The following is a 19,537-nucleotide window of genomic DNA, read 5'->3' on the forward strand; positions in this document are numbered from 1 at the left end:
TCCCTATTGGCTTGTTTATCTTCTACTTACTGAATTGTTAGAGTTCTTTCAATATTCTAGATATAAGTCCTTTGTCAGATATAACAGAATCCATACTTTTAACTGCTGCAGTTTGTTTGATTGAGGGGAATGAGAGGTAGATGTCAGAATATAAACAGGCCATTGTGGACTGAGGAGAGAGATGATTGTGTCTTATACTAGCATAGGGTTTAGATGGAGCAAAGTAGATGGAATTTAAAATTTAAAAAAAAACACCTCAAGGAATTCTGGGTCTACTTTTTCCCCTTTTGTCTTCTGAATGTTCCTAAAAATATTTACAGATACAACCTGAATCAAACCTGAATTTTTCTTTGCTTGAATTAACTACAGGAGAATGTCTCAGGAACCTAGGACATACTCTCTTTTGCTGTTCCTTTTTCTGAGCCATGGAGTGGCAAGTCATGGAGTTCCAGATTCCCGGCAGGGTAAGTCCTGAGGGAGGAATCATCTGTCATGGTTTCCACACATCTTAGGGAATGGAGTGGGGTTAGATCAATTTCGGTACATGATGCCGCAAAGTGTTTTGGGATGTGTGCGTGCCTGTGTGTGTGTGTACCCACATAAGTGTAGAATTTTCAGGATCATTCTGAAAGAGTTTTTCAAACCAAGGTTTTTTCACACTGGCACATATGCTCACAAGTATAATTAAAATTCACTAAAAATTTCCTTCACGAGTAACCTTTTCGGGGGCTCTTTTCTTAATACATATTTGTATTTTTGAGGGTCATCCAGTTCAATTCTATTTATACTTTCAATGGCTTTGTTGCAGATTTGCCTCCTTTGTTGCAAAAAATGGCGGTGAGTATCCATTTTATTTTCAGCAACATCCTCTGTACTGGAGCTGCCAACTTTTGGATGTTATACTCGACGTTATCTCTTTGCCTTTTAGGAAGAAATAATAGATGGAAGCTACCTGAATGGTAATGGCCCCGCTGTCCCTGCTTGTTGCTTCTAAGAATTTCAAACAGAATGCGCCTGTGATCTCTCTGGAATGATTCCTTTTTAAGTTGTCTTTTCATTTTATTTCCATTGTAGCATTGCTGGATCTCATACAGTTTCAAAGGTAACTCATCCTAAAGGGGAGGGGAAGGGATGGAATAGATCTTTAATAAAAATTCTTAATGGAAGTCTCTTAACTATAAAACGTAAAATGTACTGATTACAAAAAATATCACCCAATGCACAGGTGTTTTAGAATAGATACATTTGTTCAACACAATTTTGGCCCCCTCTGCTCTAGCACAAGAGCTAACATTTACTGACCGCTTACTATGTAGCAGGTACTATTCTAAGTGCTTTTATGCATAAAAACACATGTAATCTTCCCAAGCCTCCCCCTCCTCCCACCCAAGTAGGCCCTATTGTTACCCCACTGGACAGAATAATGAAACTGAGGCCCAGGGAGGTGACTTAAGGTCACACAGCTGGGAAATGGTGGAGCTGGGGTGTGTATCCAGCAGCCTGGCTCCAGGACTCACTGTTACTTTGCTCTCACTGTCACTTTATATTCTGTGTACAGGCTGGTGTTAGATACCAGGGGTGTGGAGCAGGTCACTAGATAGTCTTGTGGAAAGACAAATATTAACAGATAATTCTGATATAACAAGTACTATGAAGGAGAAATGGGAGCCTTGGGGCCCCATGACAGGAGGACTCAATTATATTAAAGTAAAAGATCCCCATAAACAGTCTTCTCCCTAAGGTAACTCCAGTTGATAGTTTTGGATATATTCTTTCAGGCTAAAATTTTTTATCTATCTATCTGTCTATCCATCTGTCTATGTATCTATAAAAAATGTGATTATAAAAGGCCTTCTAATTGTTTAAGGCAGGAAGATTTATCTACTGCCAATTATTCCATCACAGCTGAAAGCAAAGGTCCAACTCATTCCCTTTGTCTGGATGAGTGGCATTCCATTGAATGGGTATACCATCTGTTTAACATTTCACCTGTTGTTGGATATTTGAGTTGTTTCCAACTTTTGGCTGTTATGAATGAAGGTGTGCATTTTCTATGTGTTGGGCAATGTTTTAAGCACTTTACAAGTGTGAACAAATTTAATTCTCACAGCTGTTAGCTGTATTACATAGAAAGGGAAACCGAGGCACAGGAAAATTCAGTAAACTGCCTAAGGCCATACAGTTCAGTGGTAGAGCCAGGATTCAAACCCAGGTTTCGAGCCTACCGTCCTAACTATGCCATTCCAGCCTCTCATGGTATACAAAGCATCTGTTTTTTAAACTTGATATAGTCAGGACACCTTTCCAAGTCAATCTGTTTGGATTATTAATCTGAGTGGATTGTTATGGGATTTAGAATATAGCACACAGCTGCAGATTGATCATTGTCTTTTAGAGACTGGTATGCAGGCTGATTCTTAGAATTGGAAACTCCCTCTCACTGTGCCAAGGAAACACATCTCCTACCTCTAAGCACAGAGTTCCTAGCATCCCGGCCCATCTTCATTGTGCTTTCTGAACCTCGGTCCCCTGAGCACTCAGCTAGTAGAGGAACTGCTCATCCTAGGCGAGCCTGTCACCATGACCTTCTCCTGTCTGTCTTCAACTGAAGCTCCCATGAGTGGACGGCAGACCTGTCCCACAGAGTCCTGGCCTATCTGAATTCACGGAACGTTGCCTTCACCATCCCCAGCCTGCAGGTGTGTATCTGAGACCCATCCCTATGTTCCCCTCTCAGTGCTCAGGGGTTGCAAACTCAGGGGCCAGGTAAGTCAGTGAAGTGGGCTAGGTGGAGAGCTAGTCTTCACTTCCACAAAGAAATGTGTTCTCTCCAGTGTTTTTGGAAACATGATATAAACTCCTTTGTCTCTCTTTCATTTTTCCACTTTTGATGGAGATGTGGTGTATTAGAGCAGCGGTCCCCAACCTTTTTGGCACCAGGGACCGGTTTCACGGAAGACAGTTTTTCCATGGATTGGGATCGGGGGGATGGTTTCGGGATGATTCAAGTGTATTACATTTATCGTGCACTTTATTTCTGTTATTATTACGTTGTAATATATAATGAAGTAAGTATAGAACTCACCATAATGCTGACAGGAGGCGGAGCTCAGGCGGTAATGCGAGTGATGGGGAGCGGCTGTAAATACAGGTGAAGCTTTGCATGCTTGACCCGCCGCTCACCTCCTGCTGTGCGACTTTGTTCCTGTGGGGCCACAGATCGGTAGTGGTCCAAGGTCATGGACTGGTATTAGAGTACAGGCTGAGCTACTCTAACAAAGAGACCATAGATTACAGCAGCTCAAACAACTTAGTTTATTTCTATCTCATATAATAGTCCAGGGCTAGGTGGGAGGTCCAGAAAGGAGCGACAGCTCTACTTCAAAAGGCCATCAAGGGGCCTGGGTTCCTTCTGTCTTGTTGCTTTGTCATCATCTAGGGAGTGGCTGCCCACATGATTGAAACAGCACATCCATTCTCCAACCCAGAGAGGGTGTGGTGGGAAAGAGGAAGTGAAAGCTGAACAGCTTCTCTTTAAGGATGTGACCTGCAAGTTGCATACTTCTTCCTGCTCACGTTTCATTGGCTCACAGTCCACAGTCACATCTTACTGCAGAGGAGCAAGATGAGAGACCATGTACCCAGCTAAAACTTATGGGATTCTGTTCCTAAAATAATTACAAGAGAGTGGACCTTTGGGTATAATTATCAGTCTCTCAATCATGGGTCCAAGAAATATTTTTCTTCCCTTTTAACTCTACTAGAAGAAAAACAGTAGCACAAACATGTAAATGGATGGCAGTGGATATTTGCCTTGGGGAACAATAGGGCATGGTGGGGACTGCGGTGAATTGGCCAGCACGTGCCTCATTAGCATAATCAGTAGCCCAGGGCATTTTGTTTTGCCTTTACCAATACACTGTGAATAGCACAGAAAATTGAGACAACATTCTTTCAGATTTCAAAGACTATTATTTGATTCAGCAAAGAAGTCAAAGAAGTCATGTCATTGACGAATGAAGTTCTGACATACGTCTTTGTTGTTTCGGTTTTTACTTACCTTATAGTGAAGATGAAAGTGTCAACCAAGATTCATGTGAGAACGACACTCAGAAGCCTGGTTGTTATCCATTTACCAGGACACCCACTAGGTGGAGGTGGCTGGTGGCCTCATGGCATCTGCTTTCTTCGCCCTGTTCATCTGTGCAATCTAAAGAGAAGTGATGCCTGCCCCTTTCTCTCTAGCAGTAGGATTTCTCATAAAATGTGTATATTTTAACCTGATTAGGAGCTATACTATCTCTCTTCCTATTTGTATATTCATTTATTCATTTAGTGTCTACTTATCCAGCCTCTATTCTCTGCCAGGCACAGTTCTAGACACTGGAGACTCAGAAGAACAGGCAGTCACATTTCTACCCACGTGGGCCTTTCATTCTAAGGGGAGAGACATTGAGTAAACAATTATTCAACTCATTCAGGGCAGAGAATAATGGCTGGCACTTATTGAGAACACTTTACATAATCACTTACTCCTCATGACCTAGGATTAATTCTTACTTACATAGTAAGTTTGACTATTGTCCCTACCTTTCAGCTGAGAAAACTGAGACCCAGAGATACTGTTGCCCATTTATCAAATAAGAATACAGGTTTCCCAGTTAAATATGACTTGCAGATGATCAACGAATACATTTTTAGTGTAAGTATGTCCCATGCAATATTTGGGATATACTTATGCTAAAAATTATTCGTTTATCTGCAAGTCAAATTTAACTGGGCATCTTGTATTTCATCTAACCATCCTAGTTAAGGAACTTGCCCGAGGCCGTACAACTAGTAAGTGACAAGGTGGGGATTTGCACACAGGTTATCTGGTGCTAGAGCTCACCTTTTGTCCATGATGTCACACTATGCTGCCTTTCTAGAGCACCTCTATTTAAGGAAGATTTAGAAAAGAATTCCCCAGATAGCAGAGGAAATCTCTTTCAGGAGAGGCTGCTGGCCTCTGCCCCTCACCCTGGAGGGGGTGCCACGGGGAGTTCATGCTGCCTGAAGTTTGCTCCTGTGCTGGAGGGCTTGGAGCATGAGAGAGGGTTTGAGCAGTGCCCATGTGGAAGTAGAAAACTTTCTGGGTAGAGGCCAGCTGCCCTGGACTTGAAACCTCAATCACCTGCAGGGACCAGGCAGGCCATGGGGAAATCAGCTGCCTAGAGGGTGGTGAGCCGGAAGAGTAATTACAGTGAGCAGCTGTCCCTCTGCCTGTTGATTATTACACAGAAGGGGATGTATGCCCAGCGTTGCCACATCTTTGTGGTTTCCAAGAGAAGCTGGAAATTTGGATTTTTGTGAGGCATTCCATGAATTTTAAATGTTAGCAGCTCATAAAAAATTTTGGAGCCAATTCAACCAAACGTGTGCAGGCTGCCAGCTTGCGGTCTCTGCAGGGAATTAGGTGGCCTGGCTGGGCTGCTGGCCGTGGTGCTGACCATGTGCTCCTGTCCTGTCCTCACTGACCCTCCTAATGTTCCGTATCCAGGCAGTCATGGAAAACCACCTGGAACAATATTTGTACCAGCCCTGGAAACTGCTGGAGGACCTGAGGGGAACTGATGCTCAGCAATTCCACACTGCCATGAAATGTCTCTTAGAAGACAAGAAGGACCGCTTGGTGAGGCTCCCTTGGCATCCTGGGAGCAGAGGACGTCCAGGGCCAGTTGGTGTTTGTCGAGTTGAATGGAATTGAGCCTCACTCAGGCCTGGGCCCTTCTTTATCTCTTCCTCCCTCCTTCTCCTTCTGCAAACTCCCTGGGACCTAGGTTTCCTCTCTTACTTTCTCCAAAGTTCAGATGAAGAGCCTTATGAGCCCTATGCTTATGAGTACTAAGAAATGAGGGGTACTGAGGAGTCCCAGTAGTTTGGCTTCATAAACATCCGTGAATGATTACTGTGTACCAGGGGACACTGGATTCAGAGATGAAAGACTGTCTCAGCCCTCAAGGAGCTTATGGTCCAGGGAGACAAAAAACAGGAACAGAAAATTTCCACAAAATGAGGTTGGTAATGTAAGAGCAAAGAAAAGGCCTCTGAGACCCAGAGAACCCTTGGAATCAGAAAGGTGAGGTGTAGAGGTGTTTTTTTTTTCCAGAGACAGTTGAGTGTGGAGCAGTGTTTTCCAAAGGGAATTTAAACATTTTAATAATCATAAACTTATTTTAATGTCTGTTATTAAAATGCACATCAAAACTGAGTTGGGCTTCCCTGGTGGCGCAGTGGTTGAGAGTCCGCCTGCCAATGCAGGGGACACGGGTTTGTGCCCCGGTCTGGGAAGATCCCACATGCCGCGGAGTGGCTGGGCCCACGAGCCATGGCTGCTGAGCCTGCGCGTCTGGAGCCTGTGCTCCGCAACGGGAGAGGCCACAGCAGTGAGAGGCCCACGTACCACAAAAAAAAAAACAACACAAAAAAACTGTGAGTTTGGTGGAGATGCAATGTTTCCTTTAGAAATGAATTTAAGTTTTAAAAAGAGTCAGTTTAAAGTAAAAATATGAACTAAATAATAGTAAAGGCAATGCAAAGATATGGCAAAAATGAGGATGGTGGTCTTTGAAAATGATACTGATCAATGTTTACTGTGTGTTGGGTATTATTTTGAGGGAATGATCAGCACCTGTTTCTGTAAAGGGCCGGATAGTAAATATTTTAGGCTTTGCAGGCCATACAATCTCTGTCACAACTACTCACCTCTGCCGTTGTTACATCAAAGCAGCCGTAGATGGCAGGTCAATGCATGGGTGTGGATGTGTTCCAATTAAACTTTATTTGCAAAAACAGCCAGTGGGTCAGATTTGACCTGTGGGCCATATTTGCCAACACCATTCTAAGGGTTTAACAAACCTGGACCTATTGAATTGTCTCCAGGACCTTCTGAAATTAGGATAAATAGACTCTTACCATTTCAATATTCAGATGAGGAAACAGGCTTGGAGAGGTTGAGTTAAGTAATCTCGGGTTACACAGCTTGAAAGTGGCAAATCTGAGGTGGGAACCTGGGCTCCTGACTCTAGCTGTGAGCCCTCTGGCATCTGGTGAAGCCCGTGGGCTCCATCTCGGAATAATGTGTTAAAATGTATAAACTGAAATACAATGGATGACAAAGGAAGCCGATTCTATTGAAATACATTTATCAAAATACATAAGACAAAGTTAAAGGTACAGTAATTTATGTGCTTCTTTAACACATCCAATAACAAGATTTAGTGGCGGGTCTAATAGTTTCTGTAGTTTTGAGGCAGTGTTGAGTGTAAGCGAGATTTCAAGACATTTGCAACAATGGCAGTGAGTTATGAAAGTATTTGTGATTTCTGGTGATGACACATCAAAGGTTCTCCTGCCACCTTGCTGGCTTGCTGCCTGCGTTCCTCCCTGAAGGAGATGCCAGGGACCAATTCCATGGCAGTGAAAAGGAGGATGCAGTTTCCCCCCAGTGTTCACAGGTGCCCTAATACTATCCGCAGACCCCTGCCCAATAACCCCTAAGTTACACTCTTAGCCGCTGCACTGTTTGGCCCCAGCCGGGAAAGATGGAAGTTAGGAAACACATGGGCGTGGTGAGAGGTGTGGGCTTGGACTCAGTACACTTGTTTCAGATCCCAGCTCCGTGCAGGTTTGGCCTGGTTAACTAGTCTCTCTTTTGTTCTCATCACCTCTAATATTGAATTAATTATAGCATGTAATGTTCGCTGAGTGTTTGCTAGGTAGCAGGCACCCTCCCTTCCTTATCTCCTTCAATTCTTATATAAATCTAGGAGGTAGGCACTGATTTTATCTTCATTCAAGAGGAAGAAACTGAGACTTAAAAAAGATAAGTGATTTGCTCAAGGACACACACATGTAAGTGGAGGGCCTGGCATTTGAACCTAGGAATGTCTGACCCGCAGATCTATGGGGCTTAACCTATAGGACTGTTGTGAGAATTACAGGAGGTGATGCATGCTTGCTCCGTGCTTGACACAGTGCCTGGAGTGTAGTCCATAGGCAGTAAATTGTGGTTGTTATTTTATTTTTTTATTATTTATTATTTTTATTTTTTTATTTTTTGTGGTACGCGGGCCTCTCACTGCTGTGGCCTCTCCTGCTGCGGAGCACAGGCTCCGGACGTGCAGACCCAGCGGCCATGGCTCATGGGCCCAGCTGCTCCGTGGCATGTGGGATCTTCCCGAACCGGGGCACGAACCCGCGTCCCCCGTATCGGCAGGCGGACTCTCAACCACTGCGCCACCAGGGAAGCATTGTGGTTGTTATTTTTGGAGGGTGTGTTGGGTGAAGGACAGAGTCGTGTCCAGTCTGATTGTACTTACACCCTGTCAGCATTCCTGGGGTCTGTGGTTCAAAAGATTCATTCATTCGTTCATTCTAACAGGCTATTTCTCAATGTCTTCTAGGTACCAGACATCCCACTAGGCACATGGCTTGGGCCCCAGCACTTTCCTGGCTCAACCTCAGCTACACACTGGAATCAGTTGCCAGGGCTCCACCAGAGACCAGTTAAACCAGACTCTATACAGTGGTGCTGGGGATCACCTCCCTAGTGATTCTGGTGTGCAGCCAAGATTGAGATCCACTGGCTTGGAGGAAAGTTAGGCCCATAAGCATCTCCAATGCATCATGGAGTTTGGTTCAAGATGCTGTTTGGAGCCCAGAGTGGAGGGAGATTTGACTTGACTTAAGTGGGACATCAGAGAAGACTTCACCAATGAAATGACAGCTGAGCTTGGCTTCAAAGGACCAGCTGGATTTCTCTGGGAGAAGGAGGTGGAGAGGGGATGCCAGTTAGAGCAAGGGCCTGAGGTGTGACAGTCATGGTGTATCTGGAGAATGACAAGGTGCCTAGTGTGAGTGAAGCAGGTGAAGGCCTTGACTTTGTTCTTTAGGTGATGGAAAGGTCTAGAAGGTTTGACATAGCAGCATGGTGTTTAATAGTGGTCCTGAATTTCACCACTGCTGCTAAGTGTGGTCTCTCCCAATGTTTCCAACTCAAGAGGCAGCTCTCAAGACAAGCCTAACTTCTATCATTCCTGTAGGAGCTGGATGACATCACTGTGGACTTGGGAGAGATTCGGAAACAAGCCTTGCAGAGCCCGGGCATGAACCGCAGCCTATTTCTCATCACACTGGAGAGATGTTTCCAGATTCTGAACCCCCTGGAGTGTGTGGAGATCCTGGGCAGGGTGCTAAGGGGCTCTGCAGGCCACTTTCTCCAGCCGGATATCACGGAGAAGCTCCCCCGGGACCTGCGTGAAGATGCCTTCAAGAACTTGTGAGTGTCCCCCTGCCCCCCAGAGTCTGTCCTGAGAAGTCAAGGAGGTAACGCATGAGGGAGGGGAGAAGGCAGGTGGGGACAGGTTAATGTTCGAGGTCAGTTTAGAGATGGTTTGATTAAAACAGGGTCTCCCGGCCTTCCCTGGTGGCACAGTGGTTGAGAGTCTGCCTGCCAATGCAGGGGACCGGGTTCGTTCCCCAGTCTGGGAAGATCCCACACGCTGCGGAGCGGCTGGGCCCGTGAGCCATGGCTGCTGGGCCTGCGCGTCCAGAGCCTGTGCTCCGCAACGGGAGAGGCCACAACAGTGAGAGGCCCGCATATCACACAAAAAAAACGAACAAAAAAAACAGAGTCTCCCAAATTTTAGTCATTCTGGTATCATCCTCACAATTTTTCCATACCTATATACCACCTGTATTATTATTAGTTTGTGTTTTTTAAAAATAGATTCATTCTATTTACTTTAAAATATCTATTTTAAAAGTAAATATGGGACTTCCCTGGTGGCGCAGTGGTTAAGAATCCGCTTGCCAATGCAGGGGACATGGGTCCGATCCCTGGTCCGGGAAGATCCCACATGCCGCAGAGCAGCTAAGCCTGTATCCCACAACTACTGGGCCTGTGCTCTAGAGCCCACGAGCCACAACTACTGAGCCCACGTGCTGCAACTACTGAAGCCCGCATGCCTGTGCTCTGCAACAAGAGAAGCCACTGCAATGAGAATCCTGTGCACTGCAGCAAGGAGTAGCCCCTGCTCACCACAACTAGAGAAAGCCCGCACACAGCAATGAAGACCCAATGTAGCCAAAAATAAATAAATGAATTTTTTTTAAAAAAAGTAAATATGATACACACTACTGTATATAAAAAAGATAACCAACAAGGACTTACTGTATAGCTCAGGGTACTATACTCAATATTTTGTAACAACCTAATTTGAACTCAAGCCAGTTCTTCTGAATCTCAGGTTTTTTTGTTTTTTTTTTTGCGGTACGCGGGCCTCTCACTGTTGTGGCCTCTCCCGTTGCGGAGCACAGGCTCCGGATGCGCAGGCTCAGCGGCCATGGCTCACGGGCCCAGCCACTCCGCGACATGTGGGATCTTCCTGGACCAGGGCAGGAACCCGTGTCCCCTGCATCGGCAGGCGGACTCTCAACCACTGCGCCACCAGGGAAGCCCTGAACCTGTTTTGACCTTTTCCTACTCTACCCTCCCGTCCCCTTCTCCTTGTGAGGATGATGTCATTAAGCCCACCCCCCATTCTTCAAATGAGGAAACTGAGGCACAGAGAGATTGTATAACTTGCCCTAGGTCAGACTGCTAGGGAATGATAGAGACAGCATTTTTACAAATGGGCAAGCTTTCCCTTAAATAATGTAAACATCGTTTTTTCAGAATTATATCTATCTCCTGTCCCTTTCACGTACTGTGCTGTTCTGAAAAACAAAACAACAACCCAAAAAAGACAGAGAGAGAGAAAGAGAGAGAAAGAAAAAGAGGAAGAATAAGAACCAGGAGAAGAGGAGAAAGAGGGAAAAAAAAAAAAACAACCGAGGAGAAGGAGGAAGAGAGGAGAAGAAGAAGAAAAGAAAGATACGCGGCAAGAAGATATTAAGATAGATTTAAGGGAAAGTTTGCCTCTTCACATATGAAATGACTGGGAGAGTGGTGAGGATAAACTTTAAGCTTAGAAAAGGGCAGATGGGTCATTTGGTGAATTGATTTTCAGTGGTGGTGGGTGGAGGTGAGGGAGGTCTTCCAGGATGAGGAGACTCAGCTATTTTGCAGGTATGAACTGGAGGGGTGATCAGTGTGAAATGCTGTGAAAGGTCAAGTCATATTTGGACCAAATGGGACTGCTGGGTATGGTGACAAGGAGGTCGTTCAGGACTTGGGCCACAAGGAGTGGTGTGGTGATGAAGAAACCAGATGTCAGTGGCTTAAAAAGTGACCAAGACACTTTACACCCATCAGGATATCTGTAATCAAAATGTCAGATAATAACAAGTGTTGACAATGATGTGGAGAAATCAGAACCCTCACACACTGTTGGTGAGAAAGTAAAGTGGTACGGCTACTTTGGAAAATAGTCTGGAGTTCCTCAAAAGGCTAAGCATAGAGTTGCCATCTAACCCAGCAATTCCACTCCTGGGTCTATTCCCAAGAAACATGAAATGCGTCACACAAACACTTACACATGAATGTTTACAGCAGCATTATTTATAATAGACAAAAGGGGGAAACAACCCAAGCGTCCATCAACTGATGAACAGATAAACAAACTGTGGTATATTTGTACAACGGAATAGAATTTGGCCATAAAAAATGAATTACTGATACATGTTCCAACATGCTTGAAGCTTGAAATCATCATGCCAAGTGAAAGAGGCCAGACACAAAAGTGACATATTATGTGATTGCATTTATCCGAAATATCCAGAAGAAGTATATCTATAAAGATAGAAAGTAGATTAGTAGTTTCTAGGAGTTGGGATGACTAGAAGTTCTGAGGTGATAGTTAAAAGGTAGGAGGTTTCTTTTTGAGGTACTTGAAGGATTCTAAAATTGATTGTGGTGATGGTTGTACAAGTCTGTGAATATACTGAAAATCATTGAGTTGTATACTTTGTGTGGTATAAGTTATATCTGAATAAAACTGTTACCAAAAAAAAAAAGGACCTGGTGGTGAGGAAGTGGAGAACAGTCTTTGGAAGGTATTTAATTGTGATGGGAAGAGGAGAAACAGGAAAATAGCTACATATATAGCAAGGGAGTGGGAAGGGCTTTTAACCAAAGATAGCTTTGCATACTTTTGTTGTTTGGACCCTGCCTGAAGGCCTTCATATTTGTTCCTTAATTGACACCCATGTTTATGTCATGCAGGTCTGTGGTGTTCAAAGATCTCTACGACCAAACCTCGGCCCATTCCCAGAGGGCTCTCTACTCCTGGATGACTGGGATTTTGCAGACATCCTCCAATGGCACTGGTGAGCCCAGGCTTTGAGGTGGGAACACTTTTTAGGGGGAGTCCATCCTTAAAAGTGATGCTTCATCTCTGAAGATAGGGATTTGATTTCGTTGCCACTTAAGATTTTTAGCTCCCTCAGCTTCCAAAAAGTGCTTGATGTGGTTTATGGAAAAACCACATACCCCATTTCATCAGTGCATTTTTCACATGCTGAAGTCTCTGAAGTCAACATCATTTGTGCCTTACAATCAACGCCGTGTCCAAGTTTAGTTTCTTAGTGGAACGTAAATAATGATGGCACCTTAGATTCCATGAAAACTTGCTGCACTGCGCAGCATGCGGGATCTTAGTTCCCAGGGATCGAACCCTGTAGTGGAAGCGAGGAGTCTTAACCACTGGACCGCCAGGAAAGTCCCTCAATGGAAACGTTTAGAATCAGGTTACAAGTTCAAAATCTGTGTTAAAAATCTGTATCAAAGTGGGACAAAATAGTTTTTTTAAAAGAAAATATAGGCAATAAAGCACAGAAATGTAGTGCTAAGCTTCCTGCAACCGAAGCAGCAATAGGTCAGGAGTAATTTATTTGGCAGATGTTTGTTAAAAACCTACTATTTTCTAGAGTAGTGAAATTCATAGAGACAGAAAGTAGAGTGGTGGTCGCCAGGGGCCAGAGGGAGGAAGGAGTGGGGAATTACTATTTAATGAGTACAGAATTCCAGTTTTGCAAGATGAAAAAGTTCTGGAAATGGATGGTGGTGCTGGTTGCACAGCAAAGTGAATGTACTTAATGCCACCGAACTGTATACTTAAAAGTAGTTAAGACGGTAAATTTTATGTTATGTGTATTTTACAATTGTAAAAAAAAAGGAGGGAGAATGGCTATGTAGATTAGTAATGCAAACAATTTCACAGGTAGCTTCAACTTGTTAAATCTTTTTTTTTTTTTTTTTTTTTTTTGCGGTACGCGGGCCTCTCACTGTTGTGGCCTCTCCCGTCGCGGAGCACAGGCTCCGGACGCGCAGGCTCAGCGGCCATGGCTCACAGGCCCAGCCGCTCCGCGGCACGTGGGATCTTCCCAGACCGGGGCATGAACCCGCGTCCCCTGCATCATCAGGCGGACTCTCAACCACTGCGCCACCAGGGAAGCCCCAACTTGTTGAATCTTTAATGTTAGTGATGTAAAGAGAATAAACTTTTAAAACACCTAAAAAGAGCCTACTATGTGTCAGCCACTGGAGATACAAAGGAAAAGAAGACCAAGTCTTTGTTCTCATGGAGCTATAATTTTATTGTGGGAGAGTAGGTGGAGAAAACTTGTAAGCAAGTAAATAAAGAGAGATAGAGAGAGAGAGAGGACACAAATACCGGTAACTGCTCTGCAGAAAATAAAAGGGATAAATGCCATGGAAAGGGTTACTGCTTTAGCCTAGAACAGGCCTTGGCAAGTGTTTTCTGTAAAGGGCCAGAGTAAATTTATAGGCTTTGTGGCCCTACAGTCTCTGTCTCAACTATCCGACTCTGATGTTGTAGCACAAAAGCAGCTCTAGACAGCAGATAAATAGGCATGGCTATGTCCCAAGAAAACCTTATTTATGGACACTGACATTTGAATTTCATGTGATTTTCATGTGTCAGAAAATATTCGTCTTCTTTTGATTTTCCCTCAATCATTGAAAAATGTAAAAACCGGGAACTTCCCTGGTGGCACAGTGGTTGGGGCTCCGCGCTCCCAATGCAGGGGGCCCGGGTTCGATCCCTGATCGGGGAACTGGATCCCACATGCATGCCACAGCTAGGAGTTTGAATGCTGCAACTGAGGAGCTGGCAAGCCTCAACTAAGGAGCCCACGAACTGCAACTAAGACCCGGCACAGCCAAATAAATAAATAAAATAAATATTTTTTAAAAATGTAAAAACCAAGCTTGAAGGCTGTACAAAATCAGGTGTTGGGCTGGGTTTGGTCCACGGGCCGTAGTTTCTGATTGCTGACTAAGGAGGCAGAGCAGAGCTCTCTGGGAAGGTGACCTTTGGATTGAGACCAAAATGAGAAATGGGATCAGACATGCGAGGCTCTGGAGGAAGAGCATTCCAGGCAGGGGAAGCAGCAAATACAAAGGCCCCGAGGTGGGAATGAGCTGCGGGTGTGTGGGAAACAGAGAAAGCCAGTGGCGATGAAGTGTAGGGAGTGCCAATCAATCCTTTTCCTGGAATTCAGCTCTGAAATTTGTACATAAGAAGCATTAAACAATGGAATAATCAATGTCTTCCATGAGCAGCAGAATTCCCTCTGCCTGATGCATAGTGGTAGCCTCCAGAAAACTGAATCTCACACTAAGTGACCCTGAGAAATTCACTCAACTCACCCTCCAGACTCTAGACTTCCCTTAAGTCCTTGTTGCCAGAACTTAGTTGGAGACAGACTCTCCTAAGATTCCTATATGACACGTTTCATTATTAAACTAAGTGAATTGAAATGAATTCTATTTGGACTTTAAACTTTTTTTTTCATGAAGTTCCTTGAGGTAACTGGAAATACTTTGGGTGTCAAAACTATCCCAAATTTGGGGATCATTGGTCTGCAGAAATACAGTTCATGCTTAATAATTAATTAGAGGGACTTCTCTGGTGGCACAGTGGTTAAGAATCCGCCTGCCAATGCAGGGGACATGGGTTCGAGCCCCGGTCCGGGAAGATCCCACGTGCCGCGGAGCTACTGAGCCCGCGTGCCGCAACTACTGAGCCCACGAGCCACAACTACTGAAGCCCATGAGCCTAGAGCCTGTACTCTGCAACGAGAGAAGCCATCGCAATGAGAAGCCTGTGCACCGCAACAAAGAGTAGCCCCTGCTTGCCGCAACTAGAGAAAGCCCGCGTGTGGCAATGAAGACCCAACGCAGACCAAAAAAAAAAAAATTAATTAGAAATGAACAACTCAGCTTGGTTCTTGGTGAATTTAGTGGTTTCCCCCCAGAATTCTCTAGCCTTCCAGGGCCACCCTTTCTTCTAATAACCAAGTCAAGTGTCCAGAGTCCACATGGAGAGGATCACAGGTGTTTACCTGTGCTCACCACAACAGCTCTGATTCCTGGGCTGGGGGAGGACACCCTCTTGTCCCTGTGACTTAGCCCAGGCATCAGCTGACTTCACCGTCTCCTCTGGGCATCAGCCATTGCCCACGGCTTGCTGCAACAGTTCTTGGTGACTGATTCACTGCACCCTATAACGGTTCCTCTGCTTTTTTCATTTCCCTGAAATGCTACCAACGCAATGGTGTTCTGTGTAAATCTTTTACTGGAGGATTAGGGGCAATGGCAGCCAATTCTAGTTCACTGAAACTTGCAGTTGGATCCTGGCCACGATTATTCTTAAAGCCCCACTGACATTTGCTGATGGGGAATTTCAAATGCCTGAATGGAATGATAGAGTCCTCTGGGAATTGAGAGAAGGGAGAACACTGCTGTTGGCTGAGGAGATGAGAGAAGGCTTTAAGAAAGGAAACACTTGAGCTTGTTTTCTAAGGCAGGGTTTGGATTTGGAGGCTGAAGAGTTAGGGGAAAGGCATTCTAGCTGATGAGAAGGGCCCAAGAGAGTAAAGATTTGGAGACCATTTGGGGTGCATATGAGGAAGGTTTCATGTACATGGCAATAATCAATAAGGAAGATAAGGATTGTTACTGGTAGTAATAAGAGAGTCAAATATATTTCAAGTTAGTAACTAACTAAAGATAAAACTGTATTTTGTGGTCTTAAGTATTAAAAAAATAATCTGCATTTCTAACAAGTTCCCAGGTGATACTGAGGCTGCTGGTTTAAGGGCCGCTCTATTGAGTAACGAAGTGGTGGACATCTGTCATTGCCTGTGTGTAGTGTAGCATCTCATAAGTAGGGGGCTCTCAAAAGATGGTTGTGGAATGAATTAATAAATGCAAAGAGGAGGTCCTGACATCAAATATCTTTTGACTATCATATACCAGTGCACAGTCTTTTATTAATTTTTACTTATTTGTCCACTTATTTATTTTTTGCAGATGACTCTGTTTCATGGGTCAGTGCAGAAAACTTATGGATTTTGGGCAGATATATGGTTCACCTATCCTTTGAAGAAATTATGAAAATTAGTCCTATAGAAGTAAGTTGGAAAAGTGCATTTACATGTTCCCATCACTAATACTTCTGGGGTAAGGTGTATTCTAAACCTCTCACGTTCAGCCAGCCAGTCAAGGTGCCCTGGGAAATGAACACCCACCTCAGCTCAACATAACTTGAGCATCTAAAGAAAATTCCTGGAATAAGACCTCAAGCAGTCAATTACTGGATTGTGTTCTAGTGTAGAAAAGCTAAGAAAAGAAAAAGAATTGTGGACAATTAAGATAGCTCTGATGTGAAAAAACATGATCTATAAATGTTGGCTATGAACCAAAAATCATTTAAGGGTATTTTTGTACTCAAGGAAGGCCAAGGACAATAACTGTATAGTTTCGGTTCTTGGAAGCACGAATGCAAATGAAAAGCGACGTGGATTAATAGCTACTTCTATTTATGGTTACTTCTGTTGATAGCTACTTCAGCATGTGTGATGATTGGATTTTAACTCTAGAGTTTACAGTGGAGAAATATACATATTTGGATTTTAACTCTAGAGTTTACAGTGGAGAAATACACATATTCGAGGTTACTTAACTCACCGGTCAGGTGTCTTTCTCCTTCTGATGTTGGCCCGATGACACTAAAATCCCTGGGGTAGCATGATTTTAGAATGCAGCCTCCAAAGAACGCTGCCAACAGGGAGGCATTCGTAAGCAGTTTGGGGCTTGCCACCAGTTTTTATCCTGTGTGCCCTAACTTTCTGCTGGCCAGTGAGATAAGTGTTTGCATCAAATGACTGGCTTGTTCAAGGACCGATTGACCCAACAATATCTGGTTATTGTGAAACCAGAGGCAGAAAGAGGTTTCTCTTTTTACCTGGGAGGCTGGAAATGTTTCAAATGTCTCTCAATTTTATAATTCCCAGTTATAAAATGGATTAAACTTCAATTTTACTCTCCAAAAGAAGTTGAGTGAATTTCAGGAAGTCGATAGAGGTTAAATTCTTAGGAAACTGGGCCCCTAGCAGGGAATTTCTGAGATCCAGATGCCATTTGCACCATTTCTTCATCTTCTAAAAATGTAGAGAAGGGAGGTGAAGCCACAGAGTGCCAATGCTAAGAGGGAATTTCATATGGACGAAGAGTACAATTCTTGAGGGAGAGACAACTTTGTGAGACCTTTAAGCGCAGAATAACCATGCGTTGAAATATTGGAGACTTCAGTGCAAAAAAGTGAACAAGAATAGAAAGAATCTGAGTAGCATATTTAATAAAGTTGAATATGTTATATATATTTGCATAATATAGGTGTGTTATATATTATGTAAACATACATTTACATATATATTATATACATATATTCAACTTTGTATCTTACAAAGAGAACACACACTCTTTTTTATCACCTGAGGGTCATTTATAAACTGACTCATCTATTAAAAAAACTCCGATTCCCCAAAGCAAACAATTTATGGACCATATTCTCTGACCTCAATAAAGCAAATCTAGAAATAAATGTGCAAATATTAGCTTTAAAAAAGTTCAACTGCTCAGATAGTAAAAACAAACAAACAAACAAAAAACTTTCCTAAATAACAGTTGGATTGAAGAGGAAACTAAAGCAGCAGTTACAGACCATTAAGAAATCAATGACACTTATGGTTACCAAAGGCGAGAGGGGGTGGGAGGCATAAATTAGGAGTTTGGGATTAGCAGATACAAGTTACTATATATACAGGGAACTGTATTCAATGTCTTGTAATAAACTATTATAGGGAAAAAGAGAAATCAATGAAAATGAGAAATGGGCACCTCCAAGTGCCAAGAGTAGGGCACAGCACAGACCACCAGGGCGGGGCTGCACAGGGCCACTTCATCCCTCCACACTGATCTTCCTGTCCTTGTCCACCAGATTGGGCTGTTTATCAGCTATGACAACGCCACCAAGCAGCTGGACACGGTTTATGACATCACACCTGAACTGGCCCAGGCATTTCTGGAGAGAATCAGCTCCTCCAACTTTGATGTGAGGAATACCTCTACGATCCACAGGCAAGGGGCATGGGCGTTGGGCCCTTGGAGCTGTTTCCCAAGATGCCATCTAAGCATCAGCTTCCTCTGAGCAGCAAAAGACCCGGGGAGGAAAGGGAGGTGGCTGGTCCATGTCTCTGGATGGTTCCATGTCTTTGTGCATGTGAGGGAGGTGTTTTCCCCAAAGAGACCCCTTTCAAGAGGTTGTGAAGTGGGGAGGAAAACAAATGCTTTTTAAGCATCTCCTATGTGCCAGACATTTTATACAACCTTATCAAGTGCTAAGATTCCAGCTCTGGGCACGAAAATGGAACATTTTAAATAGTACTCCATCCATTCCAAGGTAAATGTGTAATCTCCAAGAGGTTGGATTGAGTATTGGAAATAGCTCATGGGTCCCCATATTTGTGAACCCCTTGTTATCCAGACTCTCAGGTGGGGAGCCCTGGGATGAGATCAGCTCTAGAATTTAGTGATTGTAACATGATCCCCCAGAACCATTTCCAGCAGGGGAGGACCAGGAGCTGCACACCTGGTGACCCCAGAAAGGGTTTGAACGTTGTGGGGGTGTGCAGTGGGGAGGGGTGACGGGCACTGTTCACCCATCTTCTCTCCATCTCCCAGGGCCTTACTGTCACAGTGCTTCCTCTGACATTACCACGTGACCTTACATTTTTCAAAGCACTTGCAGAGAATGTTCTCATATAAAATTCTTATACCTTCTTGCCCTGTCCTTAGTAATTTTCACCATTAGCATGGCTCCCATTTTTTTTTATAGTTACACCAAAAATAGCTTAGCGATTAAGAATATGGGACCTGGAACCAGACTTCCTGGGTTTAATCCTGGCTCTGCCACATACAAGTTGTGTGATCTTGGCCATGTTACTGCACCTCTCTGTGCCTCCATTTTCCCATCTGTAAAATGGGAGCTACTAAGCTGCCTACCTCATTAAGACCCTTGTAAAGATTAAGAACATCTGCACAATATGGGGATATATGTATATGTATAGCTGATTCACTTTGTTATACAGCAGAAACTAACACACCATTGTAAAGCACTTTTATGCCAATAAAGATGTTAAAAAAAAGAGAACATCTGCAAATAGTAAGTGGTCAAGAAATATTAGTTAT

General features: G+C 43.8%; 1 protein-coding gene across 1 annotated transcript in view; it reads left to right on the forward strand.

The window, feature by feature from the left end:
* Positions 1-373: 373 nt before the first annotated feature.
* OTOA (otoancorin) overlaps positions 374-19,537 on the forward strand; it is a gene marked incomplete at both ends in the record, with an annotated part of 60,398 nt that continues 41,234 nt past the window's right edge. Inside the window, 10 exons of the mRNA XM_079720128.1 lie at positions 374-464; positions 809-837; positions 929-959; positions 1,075-1,102; positions 2,612-2,699; positions 5,540-5,671; positions 9,084-9,319; positions 12,206-12,309; positions 16,319-16,419; positions 18,288-18,427. Coding sequence (XP_079576254.1) covers positions 374-464; positions 809-837; positions 929-959; positions 1,075-1,102; positions 2,612-2,699; positions 5,540-5,671; positions 9,084-9,319; positions 12,206-12,309; positions 16,319-16,419; positions 18,288-18,427 — 980 coding nt within the window. The remainder of the gene's footprint in view (positions 465-808; positions 838-928; positions 960-1,074; positions 1,103-2,611; positions 2,700-5,539; positions 5,672-9,083; positions 9,320-12,205; positions 12,310-16,318; positions 16,420-18,287; positions 18,428-19,537) is intronic.

Source organism: Hyperoodon ampullatus (genome assembly GCF_949752795.1).
Source record: "Hyperoodon ampullatus genome assembly, chromosome: 14".
NCBI classification, from domain to species: Eukaryota; Metazoa; Chordata; class Mammalia; order Artiodactyla; family Ziphiidae; genus Hyperoodon; species Hyperoodon ampullatus.